The sequence below is a fragment of the Bemisia tabaci genome, chromosome 1 (genome assembly GCF_918797505.1).
Source record: "Bemisia tabaci chromosome 1, PGI_BMITA_v3".
Classification (NCBI taxonomy): domain Eukaryota; kingdom Metazoa; phylum Arthropoda; class Insecta; order Hemiptera; family Aleyrodidae; genus Bemisia; species Bemisia tabaci.
Window position 1 is genome coordinate 6,807,978 of NC_092793.1, and position 23,514 is coordinate 6,831,491.

Genomic DNA, 23,514 nt, shown 5'->3' on the forward strand with positions numbered 1-23,514 from the left:
AGGAAAACATGCGCGCGGTACTTTAAATATTACACAAGTTTTTATAAGGAAGGTGAAACCAAAATAACTTCTAGAACCTAAAAGCGTTTCGCGTATAATACCTACGATGAACTTGTTCATGATTCTGCGGAATAAGTTCACCGAAACTCTGGAAATCCAGTCTTAGCAGTCATTTGTGGCTTAATTTCGTCAATGTAATGAAATCCAAAATTTCCGGAAAAGAACCCAGCTCCAACGGATAGCCAGAAATTTTTCATCCAAAATACCTTTGGAGGGCTAAATACTAGAGAAAATATTATTTATTTCTGCCGGTTTTGCTCTTCTTAATTTTCGCTTCGTTCAATGTCTTCAACACCAAAAAAAAAGTGAAGTTGGTTTAACATTCTGGATGTAAAAAAAAGTGTGCGAGAACTCACGAAGTGCTAAATTACCCGTTACTGCAGTTAGTTTCACATCTTGACATTGCTAAAATTACTGCTGTAAGAGTTAATTCAGCATTTTGTAAGTTCTCGCACACTTTTTTTGACATCCAGAATGTTAAATCAACTTCACTATTTTTTCAGTGAATGAACAATGGTATTAATGGACCCAGCACATCAGCGTTCGAGCACTATCCTAACATCATGTTTCTTCACTATATTCCAGCAATATTTCTAGAGTTTTTTCTTAATCGGATAGTTATCATTTTGATGACCGGGAATTTGAAATAGTAACTGTAGAGTAAAGAAAACGTCTGCATTAATAGGCAGCGCCCTCGAATGAAATGATTTCCGCGAATCAACGGAGACTCTCTAAGATCCTTTATTTCGTTGCGTATGCAATTTTATTTCAGGGGAGTTAAAAAAGTTCTTCTAATTCAAAGGGAGTGGCCATCGTGTAATCGATTCAGCTGTGGAGACGTTACGGCACAAGGACAGGGTTTGTGCAGCCTTGAGAAGTCCTTGAATATCCCTGATTTTTTCCCCTCAATTTCGTGTTTACTTGAAAATACTTCAGTTTTTAGGAAATACGTGAAAGTACTTGCCAGTCCTTGAATTATGAGATTTAGGCTTGGATTTTAGTGAATAATATGTGTGAAACGAAGAAACAATTTCGACTTTTATTTGCTGTAACTTTAACTTGTTTGAGCTCCTTATTATGAAAGCTCCAACTTTGCTATAATGCGGTTCGGTGGAGTGAAAATATGGAGGGAAGAAGCTTCTTTATTTTTTGTGATAAACGTCCTTGAATATCCATGAAACATTTTCTTAAAACGACGACAAAGTCCTTGAATTTTCAGTCGACAGTCCTTGAAAAACTCGCGGAAAGCCTTTTAATTTTATTTTGACGTGGCTGCATGAACCCCGAAAGGTCTGAGCTGTTGCACCAGCTGTGCCCTTTAGCGGCCAGGGGGTACAGCCCCCAGTATTTTGAAACATATCGATCGTGCCCAGAATGCTTTCTGCCAAAGTTGAGGATCCACCCTGAAGGGAGCCCAAACATGGCTCATCATACGGTGAGTAAAAGGGTGGATTAAAAAGAGATTAAAAGGCGCAATCATGAGATAATCGTTTGTCAAATAGGGGCTTTTACTGAAGATAAATGGGAGTTTTTACCACCCCAATTCAGTTCCTCGCCGCTCGCTGAGGATACTCCGCCCATCTTTTATCTCCCTATCACTTATGCCCGCTCTTCCTCCGGCCCCTTTTTAACGCTGTATCCTTGCCCCTCTGACGGAAGGGCGCATCGCAGTTTCCGCGTGGGACTTGCTTTACATATAAATCCATGCTCTCCGCGGCTCATGAGGAAATTAAGATTCGCCCTTACGCTAGAGGAGCCACGATATTTCACGCCGCGCCGACCGTGTCTAACCTCGATTAGCCGCCATCGTCTGCCCAGCGGGCTGATTATTGGAATCGATAGACAAAGCGACAGACAAAGAAGACATAGAGAGTAAGGAGCGTTCCTATTGGTAACTTATGGAGACAAATCATATACTTTTAGAAAAGCTGCTTCTTAGAGAATAGTTACTTCTTATGGGTATTTTATCCCTTGGCACAGACATGTATTCTACCCTGCAGGCTGATTATTGAAATTGATAGGCAAAGCGATAGACAAAGAAGTCATAGAGAGTGAGGAGCGTTCCTATTGGTTGAAACGGGTGGCTCTTATAGACTAAGGGAGAAAATGATGGACTAACTGTCGGATCTCTCGTGGGTTGCCATTAGCTATAGTCTATTACCCACCTCCTTTGTCCATTGCAACCACCCGCTTCCACCAATACGATCTCTCCATGTCCTTTTTGTCTTCTTTGTCCATAGCTTTGTCTATATCAATTTCAATAATCGGGCCGCAGGTGCGATTTTTTGGAAGTTCACTGAAAAAAAAAATCTCGGTGTATTTACTAAGAACAGGGTAAAATTACCAAGAATTCAGGGTTCTATTTGATCCCAGTTTTTTCTTGGTAAAATTACCATTTCAAGAATTTTTTTTCAGTGTTGGCAACACTGTTTTTCTTCCATTTAAATCAATGTTAAACAATCGATTCTAGATGAGCAGCCTGCCTCATCTATAGAATCGATATATTTAATGGGTTTAAATGGAGTTGCAACACTGTTACAACTTGCAAGAATTGCCAAGCACTGCACTGCCGCGCTAAGGAAAAACGTCGTAAGAATTTTTAGCTTTTGCCAAATTTCCTTTTAAAAAAGACGAATTTCCTGGTAACCTTATGAGTAGTTTCCTTCTGATTTTTCAGATGTTTTTTTTTTTTCGCAATACCGCCTGCATGAAGTTCCTAAAAATGTCATGGAAAGTATTCATAACGTCCTTAAAAATAAACATTTTATCGAAGGAAACTTGTCAACTACTGAATGATCTTCGGCGTTCTTCCGTAACACGGCAGTGTAGGAAGCGCATTTTTTATACCTTTAATTACGATTTTGAATCGTACAGAAATAATTCTCCGAGACTTGAAATTGCTGTTTAACATAAGTGAAACAGGGCCTCTTACAGCAATTTTTTATTTTCAATGAGTGTTTCAATAATTGATCCATTCTGGCGTGCTGTATAAAAACACAGTATGAGCCTTCAGACGTCGCCAAAACTCCTCTTATACAATATTTATTTTTTAGGGAAGTCATGTATATTTCCTTGAAATTTTTAGATTTTTCAGATTGAATTGCGAACAAAATCGTATGGAAAGCTTGAAGAAAAATGTTTAATCTTTCCTCATAAATTCGGTTTTTACTTCGGTTTTATCGGAGGAAACAGGCAACGTCTAAACGCTCGTATGGTGTTTTCCCTCATCCCGGCAGTATTGCACACCAGCACACAGAACAAGACGTTGCTCGTTTCCTTTCATATGTGATGTTTTTTCAGTTTGTTATATTTGTTGTTTTTTCTCCATCAGCGTTTAAGTCTCCAAGGCATTGGAGGATACTTGAGAGAGTAGCCCGGGGCGTGGCGTGTCTTGCGATAAATCGATTTATCTGCCATTTAAACCTATGGAAAAGGATCGATGAACAGGGGTATCATAGTTTCAAACGGGGAAATATCGATAATACATCACTCATGCCTCGCCACTGAACTACACACTGAGATTTGTCCAGAAAAGTGTGTGGCGGACAGGGTTCATTTCAGACTGTAGTTACGCTCTAATGTTAGGGAGGCGACGATATCGTTTTCTTATTAAAAACCATAATGAAAAAACTGCTTCAAATGGTGATCATCAGGTATATTTAGGGGAGGGGGGTCCAGAAAGGGTAACACCGATGAAAAAAACCGGTCAGAATGGAGGTCCGTTAATTTTTTTCACGACACAGTGGATCACGAGTCAGTAGGAGAGATCGGGCAAAATTTGGAAACTTTAAACGCTTCTAACTCCGTTTATACAAAACTTTGAGGTTTTAAAAGTGGTTCCATTGGTTTCCTTGTGAAATGTTCCTCCTGAAGACCCCTTAAAATTCAAAATTTGACGAATTAAACAGTAAAAATCTGCACTCAAGGGAAACAAATTTATGTCCGACCTCTCTCATTGACTCGATCCACTGTGCGGCAACTTGGTACGGAGACTGAGATTTTTCGTTGCCTCTCGACACGGAGGACCCTTGTCGGGAATTTTTGTACGAAGCGTCGCTATCTCATATCGACATCGAATTAATTTGATTTGAAATCACTTTTGATGGACAAATTGTCGTCACCAAGTAGTGATGCCGATTCTGGTGGCTGGTTGTCGCGGCCTGTTTGCTCTCCGTCTCTGACACGGCGCACAATGGAACAAGTCGGATACAATTTGGAAACCTTAAAAGCTCATAATAACGTTATTTCGAATCATAGCAGTCTCAAAAGTGGCTTCAATGGTTTTTACGTAAAATTTCCATCTATAAGCATCCCATACAATTTAAAATAACGCGATATCAGCATCAAAAGGCAGGGTATCGATAGGGGCTTTTTTTGGGCTCATCCTAACTGAATTTCCTCAACTCTGCAATTATTTTGCTTATTAAAGGTCTATATTTTACGGAATGCATCATGACATGGTCATTTTAGGTCTAATACTAACCTGAGCATGGGTTCAAAGGTGTATTTCGGCGAAAAATGCTGATTTTTTGGCATTCGACCGCAAACCTGCAAATTTCGCATTTTTTCGCCAAAATCGGTCCTCAGACCTATGTTTAGATCAGTATTATATGCCTTAAAGGACACCAGCAATGACCATGATGTGTTCAGTGGCGAGGTGTGAATGACCGATTATCGATATTTCCCTATTTGAAACCATAGTAAACAATTGATTATTTAAGTGCTCGTTGCGAACACCCTTTTTATCGATCCTTCTTCAGAGGTTTAAATGTACTATATTTTGCAACTTGGAACTATAAATTCTAGTTTGGTTTGAAAACAACGTATGCGCCATTAGTTTCCCTATGCACATAAGTGTTTTTCCAGAAGACCCAGAATTTATAGTTCCAAATTGCAAAATGCAGTCCAAATGGCAGATCAATCGATGTATCGCAAAGCAAGCCATGCTACTGATGATGCATCCCATGCACGATAGACCCTTAATGAGTAAAAAATATGGGGTTGAAGAAATGCATGGGTGGGCCCAAAAAACGATTCTCATCAATACTCCTCCTTTCCTTCAAGTTGACCCCTGTGCAATTTAAAATGTGACGACATTAGCATGAAAATTTGCAATTTTAGTCAAAAATGTCATGTGCGACCTTTCTAAAAGGTCCGCTCCACTGTGCGACGCGGCGCGGCGGTGTAGTGGAGGACAAATAAGATGAATAAATGGGAAAAGATGCATTAATTAAAATTGTGTTGCTTGTTATTGTTTCAGGTCATCCGTGAGGAGCCCGTCTGGAGTGGGCGATGGTAGTGATAAGATGGGCTGTTTAGGTGGTCCCAACTCAACGCTCGACTCCAATGAGTCCTCGGAGTCCATCGACGGCGATCTTCACCATCACATGAAAACTTCAATCCCTCCAAATCACAATATGGTCTCATCTCAGGTAAATTTACTCAAACAACGTTGTTAAGTAGATTCCATTGCAGGCTTTGGATCTCCAGAAATCGTGAAAACTTAACCATTTCTCGCATCAACGCTGCTGCGCTAAGGAAAAACCCCGTAGGCGTTGCCAAATATCCTTTGATAAAACTCGAAATTCCTAGTAAACTTATGAATATTTTCCTCCCAATTTTTCAGATACTTTTGTTCGCAATTTCACCTAAAGATTCTGAAAATGTAAAGGAAATATTCGTAACTTTCCTCAAAAATAAGCATTTTATCGAGGGAAATTTGGCAACTCTCGAATGTTCTTACGGCGTTATTCCTTAGCACGAGAGAATGGGTCAGTTGTGCTTATCACACAATAAAAAGAAATTATAGAAAATTTTATCAGAATTAATTGTGGTGCATTCCATCATAAGGTTTTTTGGCATTTGACACGGCAAAGATGACCGGACAGTCGGACACCTGGTAAAAATACACAAGAAATTGACGGTGAAATTGCAAAAATGCGTATCTCGGTTGCGGTGTTTCAAAATCATTACTATCCACATAAGACTTGCGCGCTTCACTGTTTTCTACACACTCACAATTGAATCAGTGAGTTCGAAGACACACCAACTCGGGTTTTTTTCGATTTTCACTTTTTTACGGTTCAGTAACACTTATGGATAGAAGCATCTGCACGCAAAAGGAAATTTCGAAATTGCAATCGGAAGTGCTCGAAACAGCGACGGGAAAAATCGAAGTATTTCATTGGAAATACCAATTTTTGGCCATTTCAAGGGTAACGGGTGACCATCTGATCTTGCGGTTTTCTTTTTTCGGTTCAGTATACCTTGTACCAACAAGTTATATAAATATTCAAGCGTTATTCCGGTCGAAAAATATACATTTTTCAGGGCAGACTATGAAAAATCAGTATCTGAAAGTCGGTGAGAACGAAAACAAACCAACTCGGAAATTTTTAAACGCCTAATTCGCTGTCATCAAACATGGTGTATCGATTTAAACTTGGTGCTTTACAAAGTCTCTAAGTACTTGTACCAAAAAGGTTTTTCTTGAACTAACTTCTTCGCCCGCTGCGCAGTTTTAGGTGTTTCTTGAACAATGTTTTTTCCGAGTTGGTGTGTTTTCGAACTCACTGATTCAATTTCATTCTCATGAAACTTCACGAAATTTTTTTAAACTTTTAGGGATGCATTCAGAAGGCTAAGAAAGGAATAGAAACAGTGATTCTAGATTTTGACATTTTTCACCCCAAGCCTTTGTCTTCGTTTGGTTCAGAGGCTATGTTGGGGCTTTTCTCTCCAAACTCCCCTTCAACAGGAATACTATTTGAAACGCTTTCGGATCTTTGAAGGTTCAAATTGTAATTCCGAAAAAAATTAATAAATTTCAAATTTTGTGAAATTCCACTTTCCATCTCTGTCTATGGCTACTCTCGTTGGGAGTGACCCCTTTTCACCCGCTCCCATCTCCTCCATTTCAGAGCCACCACCAGAGACAAGAGACCCTCCACTGGCCTCTTGGCGACAGGTGGAAGCTTTTCCTTTCGGGAATTCAACAGTTCTTTATGGGCAATTATTAGGGAGCAACAGTCATCACCCTAATTTCGGCTGTTGACCTACCTACATGGTGGATGATGAGCTTCGGGTGAAGTCTTGAGCCAAACGAGTTTCCCGAACTTGGGCTATTTTTGGCTAGTTTGCGAAACGAAACTGCCAACACGTTGTTGAATATCAATCATATGAGTAAGTCAACAGTAGAATGCTGAAGTCCCGAAAGTAAAAGATTCCACCATGGCCAAGATACCAGTGGAGGTCTCTTGTCTCTGACCATATACGAGTAGGGAGAGTTCGTGTTTCTGGCCTCCACTACATTATGGCCCACTAGACAAGGTACGAATTTAAGCAATCTGATACATGTTTCTTAACCAGATTTTCACTTAGAACACGATTCACACGACGGGAATTACTGAATGGAAAACCAACTCCCTAACCGAAGAATATTAACGTTTTTATCTCACATTGAGATTTGAACTGCCCGATCACAAGAAACATCAAAGCTCTAGCGATAGTCAAATCGGCACTACAACGTGTTTTCTGCAAGCCTCTCAATCGAGCAAGTTTCCATTTTCCACCATGTGACCCCCCCCACCCACTTGTTAAACTATAAGCAATTTGCTATAGCTGGGCCCAAGCATCAAGACTGAGGTTGCCAGCAGATGGTTACATCGGCAGAGACTGTCGTGATAAAACGTTAGCGCCGCGATGGAATCACGTCGAGCATTGAGTTTTTATGAAGACGGGTGTTTGATTTCACGCATCATGAATCATCAAAATATCTTCGTAAGGAGATAATTTCGGTAATTTTCTATGTGCGCATTGTGTTCTACGTGAATTTTAGTTACGTAAATGTATCAGAAAGAAAGCTGAAATTCGTACATGTCTAGTGGTCCATTTTGGATCCTTCATGACTCCACTTAGGATACTAGAGTCACTTTATACTGAGAGTCAAGACAATTAAGCTCTTGGATGACACAAACGGGAATTTAAAGATTACAGAAATGAACGTTTTCGTAATCTTTGATCGGCCCTTTTCTCAAATGCCCTTCTCCGTTCTCTCCTCTCATTCCGTTTGTTCCTTGCCGAACCCGTAATTCCCGGGTCATTCCAGATTATACTCTTTGCAATGGTGAAAATGTAATCTTTATTCCGTTTGTGACACTGTGGAGGCTAAAATACGGGAACCAATTTGAAATGGATTCAAATTGTCTTGACTCTCAGTATAAGGGACTTAGTCTCCACGAGACCAGTGATCATACTCTGCCATGAGGGTACTCCATGTTTAACGGGATGATTTGTAATGTTTCAGGATGCTTTATCGCACCACGATCTGTTCTCGAGCGTGAGCGAGTTGAAGCCGAGTCCTGCTAGTCTCTCGGCGACCGTCATGTCCAACGCAGCGGTAGCCGCAGCGTATCAATCTCAAATCAATTTAGTCAATGCTCGTCCCATCGGCGCCGAGCTCTCCCGCGGCACCGGCCCGACCTCCGCCTACATGCAATCCGACACTGCGATGCTCCAGGATTATCACTCCTTGTGACAATGGGCCACTGGCTATGCGCATAGCCAGTGATAGCCCCGTGTGATAAACCGTCCGATGAAGTAGTTGTTAATCCTTTCCCTTTTCTGGTTCTATTCCGAGTCCTCGTTCAGCTTCTCTTCATTCAGACACTCCTCCCATTTTCCGGAACTTCTCTCGAATTTTAGAACTTTCAATTTTTTTTAAATAATCCGGAACTATTCCCGGAGTGTTTTGAAAGTTCCAGAACTTTTCCCGACATTTTTTAAATTTTCCGGCACTTTTTCTGGAATTTTTGAAATTTCCGATGTATCCCGGAACTTTTCCGGACGCAACGGGACGATGCGTTGGGGACGTTTACATTCGTTTGTTTGTCATTCATGGTCCTTTCTTTCTAACTCTGTTTTTCAAACTCACACTTCATGTACCTTGCCCATAGAGAAAAATAAAGCACAAGAAAACAAAGCATGAAATACGAATTCAATAGATTAAAAAAAAAAAACAAAAACAAAAGTGTGCGGACAAGGCTATACATATGAAAACACGAATCAGAACGATTCGAGCTGTACAGTCTCATTTTCACCAGCAAAAACTTTAAAATGAAATAATAAATAAATGTTGAGTCAACATTGTATCTATTTTATTAGTTTTTGTGCTGAACGTTAGCCAGCAAATGCTTTTTTTAGCGTTTTCATGTTTAAGGCCCTGTTTACCCATTTTTTGCTTTTGATCCATTGCACCCATCGAGAACTGAATAACTTAAAATATTATTTTAAAAAAATAGCACGCATTTCATTTTGTATGTTTCCTCAATACGAAATATTCCTCGGAAAAAAAAACTACAGGATGTGCAGATATATAGCGTCCGTTCCGAGCTCAGAGGCCGAAAGTTTCGGGTGTTGGAGCCGTGTGGCTTAAACTGCTCCGGGTGCTACGCCCGGAACTCTATGCCCAGAACGCGGATGTTATGTCTATGTGTACAGCCCGTAAGTAAGGTATCCACTGCCGGAGGCTTTTTTTCATTGTTTCAATCCTACATACCCCCCCCCCCCCTTGAATTTATTTTAGTTAGTTTCTAAATATTTTGAAAATATTTCACTCGGAATATTTTAATTAAAATAACATTAACGTCTTTTGAAAATATCCCTTCCTTCAATATTGAAACTTTTGATAAAGAAAATCTCCTTAAAACATTTCTGCAATGTTTTCCACACTGTATTTTGTATCAAATATTGCCAATATTTCGAAACATTTCGAATTTTTCAGGATAAGCACTTTCTTGCAAAACGCTCATGAATGTAAGTGTTGTTTGCAACAATGTTCGCAAAAATAAATTCAAATAGCTGATTGATTGAATCTCAAAGGCATTAACCAATTACTCCGTACCTATTTCCATTGTAATTTGTTTAAATAGGTATAAATGAGGCTATATAGACGCTCGTTTTCATTTCTATGTCGGAAACTACTCACATTTTGTTGGTACCAAAGCAATGTTGCTGCATGAACTTTCTAGTTTTTTTTTTTTTTTTTTTCAGCTACATTTAAGTCACACTAGAAATGTGGGAATTTTCTTTATTCGTAATTGACTCCACACTTCATGATCCATAATTGCATTTTCTCGCTGCATTTTTAAAGGTAATAGGTGTTATATAAAAGCTTAATGAGTAGATAATGATCAAGGCGTTGCGTTGGTGCTGAAAATCCACAGATCGGCAATTCAACGTACTTTTTACTACGCTATTTATCTTAAGTTTCTTTAGCGATCACCGAGGATAAAAATAAGCTTCTACCTAAATGCAAGGTGAGGCAATAATGGTTACAGAAATTATTTTTATTTTTTATTTCATTTTTTTAAAAAAAGAAATCCCTCCACGAAATTATTATGAATGAAAATTGTTTATTCACTAATTAGTACTTATTTGCCGCTAAATTGTATTTTATCATGCTCATTTTTTTGCTGATTTTTTTTTAAACTTCCATCCAGCGCTCAAATTATATTTGATCATCTTCAACTATATTCATACACCCAGTGTTTTCAACCAACATTTTTATGTAATTACCTTTAACGAGTTAACTTCCTATCTCGAAAGTCAGAATGGAATTGTAAATCAACCACAGTGGTTGGCAAAGAATGAATTACAATGTTTCTTAAATGTCTACAAGGCTTAAATGGACTTCATTTTGCAATTAGGAACTATAAATTCCGGCCCAGTTTAAAAACAACGTATGTGCCATTAGTTTCTCTATACACATGAGTTTTTTTTTTTCAGATGAACCGGAATTTATAGCGCCAATTTGCAAAATGCTGTCCAAATTATGAAGTCTCTGGACCGAAAGCTGGACGAAAAACCGAAACTTGTCTTTAGTTTCATATTTTTGCAAAAAAGGGAATTCGCTTGGAATTATCACAACACGTTGAAAAAAATTAAACCATATTTATAGACGTAGAAAAGACTTTGCTCAGTTGATTTCCTGTTCAACGTCTACTCTTGAAAAAATTATTACATTTGAAGAAATTTGATTGATACTGAAACTTAGATGGTTAACCAAAACAACATTTTTGTTGTGAACTTTTTTTTTAATTTATGCATATTTGGAATGAGATATCCCCAAAAATCCGAAGTAGGCCAGGCTCAATTAATTGAATTCATGTGATATTTGATTTATATTTGTACATATATTGTAATTTTTTGCTACTATTAGGACCCTCTCAACACAAATATCGTGCACTAAATATGTTTTAGATTAGTATTTTGATCAAGATAAGTTCATAAAAGAGTTAAGATGATGTTTTCTTTCAAGAACACCTTGTTCCTTTTCAGGAAAGTTCGTGTCGTCGATGGGCATACCCTATTCTTCCAGTTTTTTTCTTCATGCGCCTTTGTTTCTTTGCTAAGACACCTTATGTTTAGAAGTTGTCACATTTTACCGGCCTAGCTGTTTTTCTTTTCAATCTATTCTACGTGTGACGACGGAAATACATTATTTCAAACTTGATTTATTACCCCTCGCCCCCTATCTATTGTCTTTTATTAATTTTTCAACCATGGTTTTTTGCAATTAAAATATTTTAAATTCCTCATTTTTCTAAGAATTTCACTTCTTTACACATATGTTAACTGTACTTTAAAATTCCCAAATTTTTTTTATGAATGTTGTATCTTACGGTTATCTCACACATTATTACATTACTTTCAATTCTTTGTTTTCCCCGCAAACTCATGTCTTACGCTCAACATTAAAATAGATTCTTGGATATTAAGAGGAAATATGTCTATAGCCATCCAATTTTTCATCGATAAACGTGTTCAACGATGTCTATTTACAATGAGACTTTTAATTCAGTACGAAACGGGGCGCACATTATCTGACTTTTTTTTAATTTTTAGTTATTCTATAATGCTCTCAAATTATCCCTATCTTTTTTAATTGGTACTATTTCTCAATATACCGTTTTTTTTACTGTATCAATCGTAAAACTAGGAGTGCACGTTCATCTTGCGCGATGCCTCGCCTTCTTTAGTACAATTTTGTCTAAATTCATTCATTTTTTTTTTCAAACAACTAGTTAGTTTTTGGATTGAAACTATTAGAGAGAATTTTTAGAAACTTATATTTTTAACGAAATCTAGCAAATTTTCAAGAATTGAAATTGCCTTGAACTCGTACATTAAGTAAAGTTTAAGAGAAAGTTTGCAGTGTTGCCATTCGATGTACCCGTTTTTCTAGTTTTACAGTTGATATTCATTTCTTGTTGCTTATCATTAGGAAAAATGATTCATAATTTTCGGCTCATAACTGCAGACCATCAGTCAAGTTTTAAATTTTTTAAAGCACTTCAGTAAATTGTAATTTTACTGTGTTAGCGTCCTTGAAAGTTTTTTTTAAACACGTAAAGACGTAAAGCCTATGCTTGCCTGCCTTCTTTTGCAACTCTCCAGCAAATCGATCACAAACTGAATGAAAAAGTGCTACAGGAAAAAAGAGAAAATATGTATTTCGTTTTTTTTTTTTTTTTTTTTTTTTTTTTTATCTGATGTATGTGCTGTGATTGATTTACTATCATAATTTCTTTTTCGGGGCAATTTTATGTAATTCTTTCGATTTTGAAATGAAATTTTAAAAACACTATGCAGATTTACATTTTCTGGCAATTCATTCGGAGAACATTTGAGATCATTTATTTTAAGAGTAATCGGAATATAGTAAAATTCTTTGCCAAGTATTTGATCAGAAATTTGCGTTGTAACACGGTTATACCTATTCAGAAGATAAAATTTTTCAATAAAATGTAAAAAATCAAAATAAAAGCAAGCAAAATGCATTTCATAGATTTGATCAGAATTTGTGCAAAGATTGCGGCTGGAAGTATTAACAAATTTGTTATAACTTTATTTTTATCTTCTTTCTTCAATATGTAAATAATTTGTTTCTTCGTTTGTAAGTAAATAATTAAAAAATGTAGCAAAAGGGTCAAAGATCATATACAGTTAATGTAAACATGTACACTAGACAAAGAAAATTATCTTGTGAGTCTTTAGAGATTAATGAGGTTTTTCATAATTTACGTCACTACCAAAGATAACTTGGATGTTACTGAATTTTCATAATTTATAGTAAAATAACTAATGAATAAAAGTCATGATTCATTGGATTGGAGTGTTCTCTACTTTTCACAATTTCTCGCTTACCTTTTACCTTAGTAGAGTTTCAGTTGGTGCAAAAGTTTAATTTTTTCACGGCTAAGTGTGGTCTGGATATATTTACATGCTTTGCTAGCGCATAGTTTTTAATGTCAAAACGGCTTAATTTATGAAGGATAATCCAGCAGTATCGTTCATACACTTATCTTTTTTACACTTTTTTCATGTCAGTAACTAACCACAATAACGGCTGCTCTTGGTTTTATTTTTTATTTGCTGAAGCGCATACAGCAAGAAGCCGTAGAAACTTGTCAAAATGAACAAAAATCAAGGCTACGTTATTTTTAAAGTGGTGCGGTAAAATTCCAATGATTTAAGAAAGTAATCAAATAAATTTTTCTCACTTGAGTAGTGGTCTTTGGAGAACATTTTCTGCTCCTAAGAAGTACCTGTTAACATAAGGATACCTTTCTATCCGTGCGTTTAAGTCTCTTACGTCTGCCATGGCGAAGCGTGAATGATCGATTATCGATATATCTCCATTTAAAGCTATGGTAAAGAATCGATTATTAAGGTGTGCCTACACCTTATTTGCGAACACCCTATCTATCGATCTTTGTTCGTAGGTTTAAGTGACAGATCAATCTATGTATTGCAAAGCAGTACGAGGAGACAAATGTTGACTTCCACATCCTCTTATTTTTCTTTTCCTCAAAACTCAAGCTGATTGGTGGACGAATCATAGCGAGGAGAGCAGTAGAAAAATCATATCACGTGAGTTCGTGGCATTCACCTTAATCAAGCAAAATTTATGTGGCTTTCTTCAATTTATTTTAATGATGCAGCAGGAGAAATGTATAAAATTCATTAAAAAGTGAGTCGTCGAAATATTTTAAGACGCCAAATGCAGAGTGCAATCAGAAAATGTTAAGATTGTAAATGACATCGGTACTTCTATCGCAAACATGATCGAAGTTCGACCGTAATTGCTGCGAGGCATGAAGTACTCGCGCAATTTGCAGATTTTCTGGGTATTGAACGCAGGATATGTTTTCAGCAATAAAAAAGCAGCAGGAAAAGAATGAAAACAAAAATAAAGGAAATTCCACACTTTTTAATTTCTTGTGCCGATTCCTTTATTATTTCACTCATGCAGAAAAATCTCTAATTTCATCGACCACCTACTGGTTTTGATTGAATAATTCAAAAATGTTGTTATTGGAAAAACAATTCAGGGAAAGATCTCGAAAAAAATTACAAAATAATCAATCCCTCCTTCCCTTATTTTCTACGTGAAGCAAACAATAAGAGCAACACTGTCCCACATGTGTTAATTGAGTCTGTCGAATTCTGCGTTGATGGAGTCAAAACATCGATTTCTGTGTAACTGATGATTAACAAAATTGAGAATTTACGGAATAAATTGAGCGATGAGATAGGTAATGGACCAAAGTGGATTTATCAGACTGCAATTATCTCGGAGCTTACCGAGGGGTTATTTTGTTATGAACGCATGTAATGTAATGATTTGTCTCAATTTCACATGGACCTCGCCTGAATGCAAACTATCTACTTAAAATAGGGCCAGCACTTGGCATTTTGAGCGGATTGCCGAACCCGTGTAATTACAAAAATTGCATGATCGAGCTAATCATCTCCTACTCTCTTTTTTATTCCAAATTGCTTTCAGTGCCATCATTTTTATGGCATGTTTTCCCTAAGACGGACACAGCTATTTTAACCATCTAACGAATTCGACCATTACATCATTTTAAATCGATTACCGCTTAATCCCTTATCTTATTTTTTTTTAAACTTAAATCACACGAAGCTGATGGGACACATAAAATAATGTAAAAAAAAAACAAAAAACAAAAAAAAAAAAAACAGTGAAACAGGAATACAAGAGGTAGATTATTTTACGAAATTACAACCGGATCAATTTGATTTCTGAAAAATGATCTCGTTTACACAACGGAGCCGAATCGGCTCAAATTCTATATCACCTTAATCATTAATTGGCGTTATAAGTGGTTTGCAATATCAGAAACATTAACAAATCCTCATAAATTTGAATGCAGAAATCGCAATGATATCCTTGTGCTCAGTTCGCTCCAATGTTTCAATTTATGAATGAAACTCATCGCATTTCAGAACCCTCAAATGTTCTATTATCTCGCTTTTTAATGCAAAAAATCGTAGCTAGGGCCAAAGAACAATACTGCGCAACAATTTTGGCGAAAATGAGCCAGCAATTTTGCTGCATTCTATACAGCTATATTCTATCGTTATTCTATGGTCTAAAAAACGCAAACGGATGCTTTTAGTTTTTTCCCGCATCCCGCATTAGAGCGTTCTAATGACACTGTGATGTATACAATAATCGCAACTTTAACCTTAAAATCACCTAAAACGACCAAGCTTTTTCTTTGTCCCCAAAAACCTTCCGTTTAAGAATAGGCGATACACTTCCTGAGCCTTCGAATCAGGTAGCTTATAACATATCATCAAAAGCGCTCATTTCATGATATGTGAAATAATATATATCCAAGTTGCCGTATAAGTCACTTAAGACAGTACTGCCGTGCTAAGGCAAAACGCCGTATGAACCTTCAGGCGTTGCCAAATTTCCTTTGATAAAACACGAATTTCCTGGTTAACTTATGAATATTTTCCTTCCGCAATTTTTCTGATAATATTGTTAGCAATCTCACATAAAGTTCCTGAAAATTTCAAGGAAAACTATTCATAACTTTTCTTAAAAATAAACATTTACTGAAGGAAATTTGGCAACTCTCGCATGTTCATACGGCGTTCTTCCTTGGCATGGTAGAGTAAGAAGCAATTCGGGGATCCAGAAAGACTTCAGCACCGTTTGCTCTCCATTTAAACCTGTATTGAATAATCGATTCTTTTCGGAGCACCTAGCCCCGCCGAGAATCGATACTTTTCCATAAGTTTATATAGAGAGAAAACATTGTTGCCAACTTCCTGTATTCGGCAATGCCAAGGCCCGCGACCGCGGCGACGCCATGGCATGGAGCCCGTTCATTTTGCGCCTTACGGTCGATTCACACTAGTCTGGAACGTCCGTTGGGGGTGGAGGGGGGAAGGGGGGGGGGGGGGCTTGGTGCTCGGATAGGCCTGGGACTCGTTCATCGGAGTCGTTTAGTTGTAATCGCCTCGGAATTCCTTGACGCCTCGAGGGTCGTCCGTTTACGCCTGATATATTTATTCGAGTACTTACGCAAAACAGGAAACAAGGGTATTAATCTGCCTGACTTTTCGATTTTAGCTCTGCTCATCTCCCGTACCGACGCGACACGGCGCGAGAGACGCTATCCGCGTTGATGCGTCCTAGAGATCAGAACAGATCAAGAGGCGAAAAAAAAGTTTCAAAAATCATTGGTATGCTTAAGTAGATCGCCAAAAGTTGCAAGAATATTGTCAAACTATTGCAATACTTTTGTGGCAAGATGTGTATGACTTGCTTTACCTCATCTCCGGAAGTGCGAACTTATAGAGATTTATTGGAATATTATGGCAGTAAATTGGAATACGGGGTCAATAATTTGGAATTTTTGGTTGTGGCGCAGATTGCATACCTCCTTAATTTAAGAAACCCTCAAAGTCTACTACAAAATCGCCAAAAATTGTAGAAAATGACCATATATTGTCAAAAGTTGCAACTTTATCGTAGTAGGTATTATGACCAAATGTTTGGAAACTATTGCGATTGTAACTTTGTAAAATACATGGGGATAGGTAACTCCTCAAGTTGGTCGAGAATTATTTTCTCTTCCAAAGCAATAATAAACAAGTAGGAAGTCCTCTTTCGTGTCGACGCCAATGTCAAAGCCAGTTCTATGAACCGTAAATAGGTCTTGATCATACTAATATAGATTTTACGATTACGTCCAAATGTACCTTTGATGAAAAAAAAATGGGATGAGAAAATCGAGGAAAAGGCTAAAAAAAAGAAGAAGAAAGGGAACACACGACAAGCAACATATGGGGAAGAATAAGAGGTCGGCATGGTCATTGAGCATTGACTCTGTCTGAAGGGATCCAGACAGGGGATGGAGGGTGGCGTGGAGTTATCTAAAAACATCTCTGGAGGAGAATAAGACGGCGAGGTGGTTAAAATAACTAATAATAAATCCGATGAGTGCCCCGAAGGCGGAACAATGGTCATTTTCTCAGAGTATCGATTTTAGTTTATTTAAAAATTTTCCGTTTTGTTAGTTTCGGGAACAATACGAAAGTCAGCGCCCTCCGAGGAGCGGGAGGGGGCGAGAGCACTGCCGTGCTAAGGAAGAACGTCTTACGAGCCGTTAGACGTTGCCAAGTTTTCCTCCGATAAAAACCGAATTTACCGGGAAAATTGCGCGAACACTATTTTCCGAAATTTTCTGATAATTTCGTACGCAATTTAACGTAAAGTATCAGGAAATTTCAAGGGAAAACATGCGTAAATGTGGTTAAAAATACATGTTTTATCCAGGGAAATTTGGCAACTCCCGAATGTCGATACGGCGTTCTTCGTTAGGACGGGAGAGGAGGGGTCTTGGGGTCCGGGAGACACGTCAGGAGAGGATGCGAAGATGTTGCGCGACGTTGCAGAAACTGATTGCATCAGAGTTGGGGGAGCCTCATTGTTGGATGCTGGCCGGCTGTTGTTCTTGGTTCTCCGGCGCGGCGGCGGCGGCTCTGGCGCCCTCTTGACTCCCGGAGCCCCATCGCCGTCCGGGGACCCGGCCCGGGCGGCGTCGGCGACCTCGGCACAATGGCGCAGTCTTACGGATCACGCTTGGCTTCACCGGCGCTTGACGCTGATCTAATATGATTTTCATCACGATCGACGAAAAATAACCAGCAACAAAAACTAGTTTATGCCCGGCCGGGTTGGGGCGACGGACCCGGCCTGGAAGTCGGCGGCGGCGGCGGCGCGGCCGGGGACGACTGCGCATGCGCACACGGCAACTCGGGAGTACCGCGCCTGCGCCGTCGACGGGATCCAGATCGGGGTTTCGCAGACACTGTGTCTCTTCGGCTCTTGTCGTTGCCGTCTCTTTCTTCTGCCCCGGCCGGAGCACCGGCATATTGCCCGCTCCCGCGCTCCCACCTCCGCACGGTGGGGCGCACTGGAAAAAAAAAAAAAAACAAAAAAAAAAACACACATTGGATCTAGAGTCCAGACTCTTGAAAACATTGACAAGAAAAAATACTCTTGATTCAATCGGATTTTTGCTTGAATCAAAATGGAATCCGCTTAAATTAAGAGGCTTGGTTCTTGATTTAAGCTAGATTCTGATTGAATCAAGAGTACTTTTCCTTGTCGATGTTTTTAAGAGTCTGGACTCTAGATCTAATGTGTTTTTTTTCCAGTGCGGGTCAATGGTACAAATCGGACAAAATTATTGATTCATTAACGGCAACACAAGAGAGACCCTTTAGTTAATCCCTCATTTTCCCCTAACTTTCGTACCCATGCGTTAAAGTCCCCAAAAATGTACATGCGTTGCCGTTGCTAGGGTGCGGCTTATTTCCGTCATGTAAGAAAATCGACGAGGTCCGGGTGACAATCGGTTCTATCTATGAAAATAATAGGCTGTAGGAAATTTCAGCCAATTTGAAGCTTTTTTAGGTGATGCTCAAAGGGATCAAAACTACGGGCAAAATTACATTGGTGTAAATGGGCGGAAAAACGCCTGATCTGCGAAAATGCGTTTTTTGGATCTAAAATGCGCTCAAATGAAGAAAACTTGTCCAGCTCATAGAGAGGCATCTAGGGGCCCATTCGAAACAAGAAAATCACACTTTTGATCCATGAGGGGAGACAGGGAGGGTCACGGTGTAGCCGGTTTTGAGGCGCCGCGCCCGCAGCTAAGTGATCGCTTTTGAGACTTTCTGAACGAACCTAGAATAAGTGTTCCGAAGTTGAGGAGGCAAATGTATTTCACAACTTGATGAGGAATAATGTATAATAGTTGTTTTAGCCCTTAAGAACTATACTTGGCCCTTAACAATGTTGCCTCCCATACTATTTCTCGAGCCTGGAACGAAATTGGTGTATATATTTTGTCTTGCACTCGAGTGATCCCCCCTACCCTCACACATGGGTCAAAAGTGTGATTTTCTTGTTTCGAATGGGCCCCTAGATGCCTCTCTAAGAGCTGGCGAGTTTTCTTCATTTAAGCGCATTTTAGATTCAATAAACGCATTTTCGCAGATCAGGCGTTTTTCCCGCCCAGTTACACCAATGTAATTTTGCCCGTAGTTTTGATCCCTTTGAACATCATCTAAAAAAGTTTCAAATTGGCTCAAATTTTATACAGCCTTTCATTTTCATAGATAGAACCGATTGCCACCCGGACCTCGTCGATTTTCCGACATGACGGAAATAAGCCGCACCCTCCGTTGCCCGCTCCTCCTCTCATCCGAATATTGGGCTGATGTTAACATTTTCAGACAAAAAGGACCAAGGAGAAATGGACCGATCTTATTGGTTGAAACGGATGGTTATATGGGCTAATGAGGAAAATGATGAACTAACTATAGGTTTCCTCGTGGGTTGCTGTTACTTGATGTATTACTCATCTCCTTTTGTCTATAACTACGTGTCTCAACAGATAGAATCGCTCCATCTTCTCTTTGTCTTCCTCGTCTATTGCTTTGTCTATGAATTTAAATAATCAGCCAGCTGATGCCGGCAGGCACCCCCACAAGTCAACGTTCACAACTCGGGTCTATATCAGCGCCAAAAAGGTACCATATTTTGGGAGGGGCTAACTTTCAATGATCAGCCAGCTGGCACTTCAATCTAACACTGAGAAAAAAAGTCGCTTGGATCTAGAGTTCAGACTCTTAAAAACATTGACAAGAAAAAATACTCTTAATTCAATCAGATTTTTTCTTGAATCGAAGAGCTGCGCCTCTTAATTTAAGCAGATTTCTTTTTGATTCGAGCAGAAAGTCCGATTGAATCAAGAGTATTTTTTCTTGTCAATGTTTTTAAAAGTCTGGACTCTAGATCCAAGCGACTTTTTTTTACCAGTGAAAGACAGCGGCGATTCTGAGGTGAAATATCTCAGTAGGTTTGCAATGACCGTGAAATTGAGTGTTCATGCAGGAGATACCCCGTGTGATTGAAATTCAGGAAGTTTGAATCAATGATGTCTTTTGCTAGTTTTTGTCACGATATGCACTGGGAACCCCCAAACTTAGTACCTACTTTTTTTCTGAATGAAAATATATTCGATGAAAATGTCCTAAATTTTAAAATAATAAGATAATAAAACCACGAAATAGGAAGCACCTTTGCGTTGCGAGTATGAATACAACAAAGATGGACCACTTCAGCTATCATCTCGGCCATGGAATGCAACGCAGCTCCCTGATGCAATCATTCGTACTCGATGGATGTCCATGTTGCATATACGCCAAATTGAAGGAGTTTTGGGTACGTTTTCACAATTAGGAATTACTGTTTCCAGCTCATTTTAGAAACAACATATGTGCCATCGGTTTCCCTATGCGGATATGCGTTTTTATGAAAGAGCCTGAGATAGTGGTTCCTTATTGCAAAATGTAATCCATTTGATTATTCTCAGTGACATGCATCAATCGTGCGATGAAGATGATCAAGAAAAAAAGGAGAAAGAGAGCCAAAGATAATTATGCTTAAATACGATTAAATGAGGGGCTTGGAGGACAAGGCGCATGAATGCAGTTTTCACAAAAAATATTTTTTTAGTGGTTTCAACTTAATATAGGTTTGAAATAAACTCTGCGAAAAATTCACCGGTAAAATCTAATTTTTAAGCTACAAAAAGTGAGTTTAAACTTCCTTTCTGCCATTAGGATCCATGTAATTTTAAAACTTCAAACACATATTTCTCGAAATAGCAAAAACTGCTCTTATGCGCCTTGTCCTCCAGGCCCCTGGAATGTAATTCTTCGCTCGGCGAGGAATTAGAGTAAAAAACTGAAGTGGCCAACCAGTCAAGAGGCGAAGTGTATTCTTCTCCATGGTACACAAAAGATTCAAGGCACTGTGAGTTATGATAACGCGGGGCACTTGAAGGATGAAGCGTTTATAAATGAACACCCTCTTAAGAGCCTCGTTAGACTTCTGCCGGGTATACAGCTTGTTGCGAGCCCAAGGAGGCGCTACTGCTATTGCGAAGGAAGATCTACCGCCACCGATAAGCCACTCAGAACGGTATCCTCGTCGCAGGATGGACCGTCAAAGTATCAGACAGTGGCGTGGCGTGAATGATCGATTATCGATATTTCCCCATTTAAACCTGTGGTAAAGAATCGATTAGTAAGGTGTTCGTTGCGAGCACCCTGTTAATCGATTTTTTCCATAGGTTTAAATGGTAGATCGATCGATACATCGCAAAGCACGCCACGCCACTGGTATCAGAAGAGCGATTCGGTAGCCCGCATAAAAGGCTCCCTCTCGTGACACCAGAAAGGGTTCTATTATGCCTCAGCTTATGAACGCATCAAGTAAAATAAAATAAAAAAGCTGAAAAATAATGGTGGAAAGGGAGAAAAAAATCTCGAGGAACACCTGACATCGCGTCTCTTCCTCGGTTATTTTTCCCTCTCTTTTTTTCTATTCACAGTTTGAAATTTAATACCACGATTCACCTTTTTTTTCTACATGAGATCATGCGGCCCGCACATGAATAGGAAGCTGGAGAATGAACTGTTTTGTCCATGTTTTTATTTTTATTTCTTCGAATCTAGGAGGCAATGACACGGGGTATTATCTATTAATGTTAAATGGCAGCGATTTTTGGTGCAATTATTGACCCGCTTTATGTTGTCATTACCTCTTCATTCTCTGTACATAATTTCTCTCTTTCGATTTTTTTTCCAGCTCGCAACTTGGAACATAGATAGACGGTATTCGACAAGGAATAACTCAGAAAGTTTGGATCCTATTAATTGTTTGCAAACTTTCAAAATTGAGTTTTTGCTTTTTCAGGGCGTATCTAGGGTGGCATAGTTTCATGAAAAATAAAATCTTGAAATTTCACGTGAAATATTTCACGAAATTCCAGAAATTTATGAAAGCTATTGAAAAATGCCGGTTCCTTTCCATGTTTCGCAAAATGTAAACATTGTAACTTTCTTCTATTTTTGTGTGTTCGAGTGCGGGTTGCATACTCTAGGTCTAGTCCCTGAAAAATATGAAATATTTCACAGACTCGTAAAATATCTTGAAATTTTGCACTGAAATTTCCGATCTTTCATTTCTATCTTACGTTTCATGCCACCTCGGGCGTATCATAGCTTTCCCAGATTACATCGTAAAAATTTTAAAAAAAATTTCATCAACCCTAATTTAATCAAATTACATCGAATTTTGCATCTTCGAAGATGTAGCGGCGCCACACTCATCCTACATGCTCAGCTGGGACAAATGTGCCTTAGGTAGTATGAAATTTCGATAATGTCGTATACTGGTAATGTGGTAGTGGTGATGTATCAATGTGAGCGTTATACATTCCGTTCTTATGCACAGCGATGGTTAAAATGCGAAACCACGTACCTTTGCGATATGCCAGACATCTGTCATACGTTTTTCCTGTCCTTCGGAAAATCGAACAAATTTATGCTAAAAGGAACTATGTCCATAGGATTTGCGAGCAACATAGTTCCATTCAGCATAAATACGTCCAATTTGGCAACGTAAATACTTAAAAAAAACCCTTTATCTTCCTTCTTTGTCTGTATACATTTCGAGCTATGAAGTGGCTTGTTTCTATTAAACAAAAAATAATACGGGAGCGGAAATTTTGAAACACCGCCATGGAGGCACGTGGTTTGCCACTTTCGGTAATCGATATAAATACTATTAAGTTTCCTTCGGCTCGTCCACCAAAACACCGAAAGCCACCGCAACCACAAATCAAACTGAACTCAGCACTTCCAATAATACGTATACTTCTGGATCGGGAATTTTGGTAATTTATTCACACAACAACACCTCTGTCAGAAATTTTGACCGTGTATGATACATGCCCACCCAAAATCATGATAAGAAACGGATGGGCAGCGGAACAAGTAAGCTGCCCGCTGTTAAGTCCGTTATGTCACAGACACTTCTTCCTCCACCAATGACTAATGACCACTCATTATGGAAGATAAAGTGAGTGTGTGTGAGTGAGGGTGTGTCCGTGTGTGCGTAGAGGAGGGGCGAGGAAAAAAAACAGGCGTTCGTCTGCAAGTTAGGGCATCAAGAAGGGGTCAATAGGTGGCAAAGCTCTCGGCGAGATG

General features: G+C 38.9%; 1 protein-coding gene across 1 annotated transcript in view; it reads left to right on the top strand.

Annotated features, from left to right (window-relative positions):
• The window catches only part of LOC109036146 (homeobox protein six1b), a 50,930-nt gene extending 41,753 nt beyond the window's left edge, over positions 1–9,177 (top strand). The window contains exons 2-3 of the mRNA XM_019050117.2: positions 5,321–5,492; positions 8,366–9,177. Of these exons, the coding sequence (XP_018905662.1) occupies positions 5,321–5,492; positions 8,366–8,596 (403 nt within the window). The 3' untranslated portion in view covers positions 8,597–9,177. The remainder of the gene's footprint in view (positions 1–5,320; positions 5,493–8,365) is intronic.
• The last annotated feature ends 14,337 nt before the right edge of the window (positions 9,178–23,514 follow it).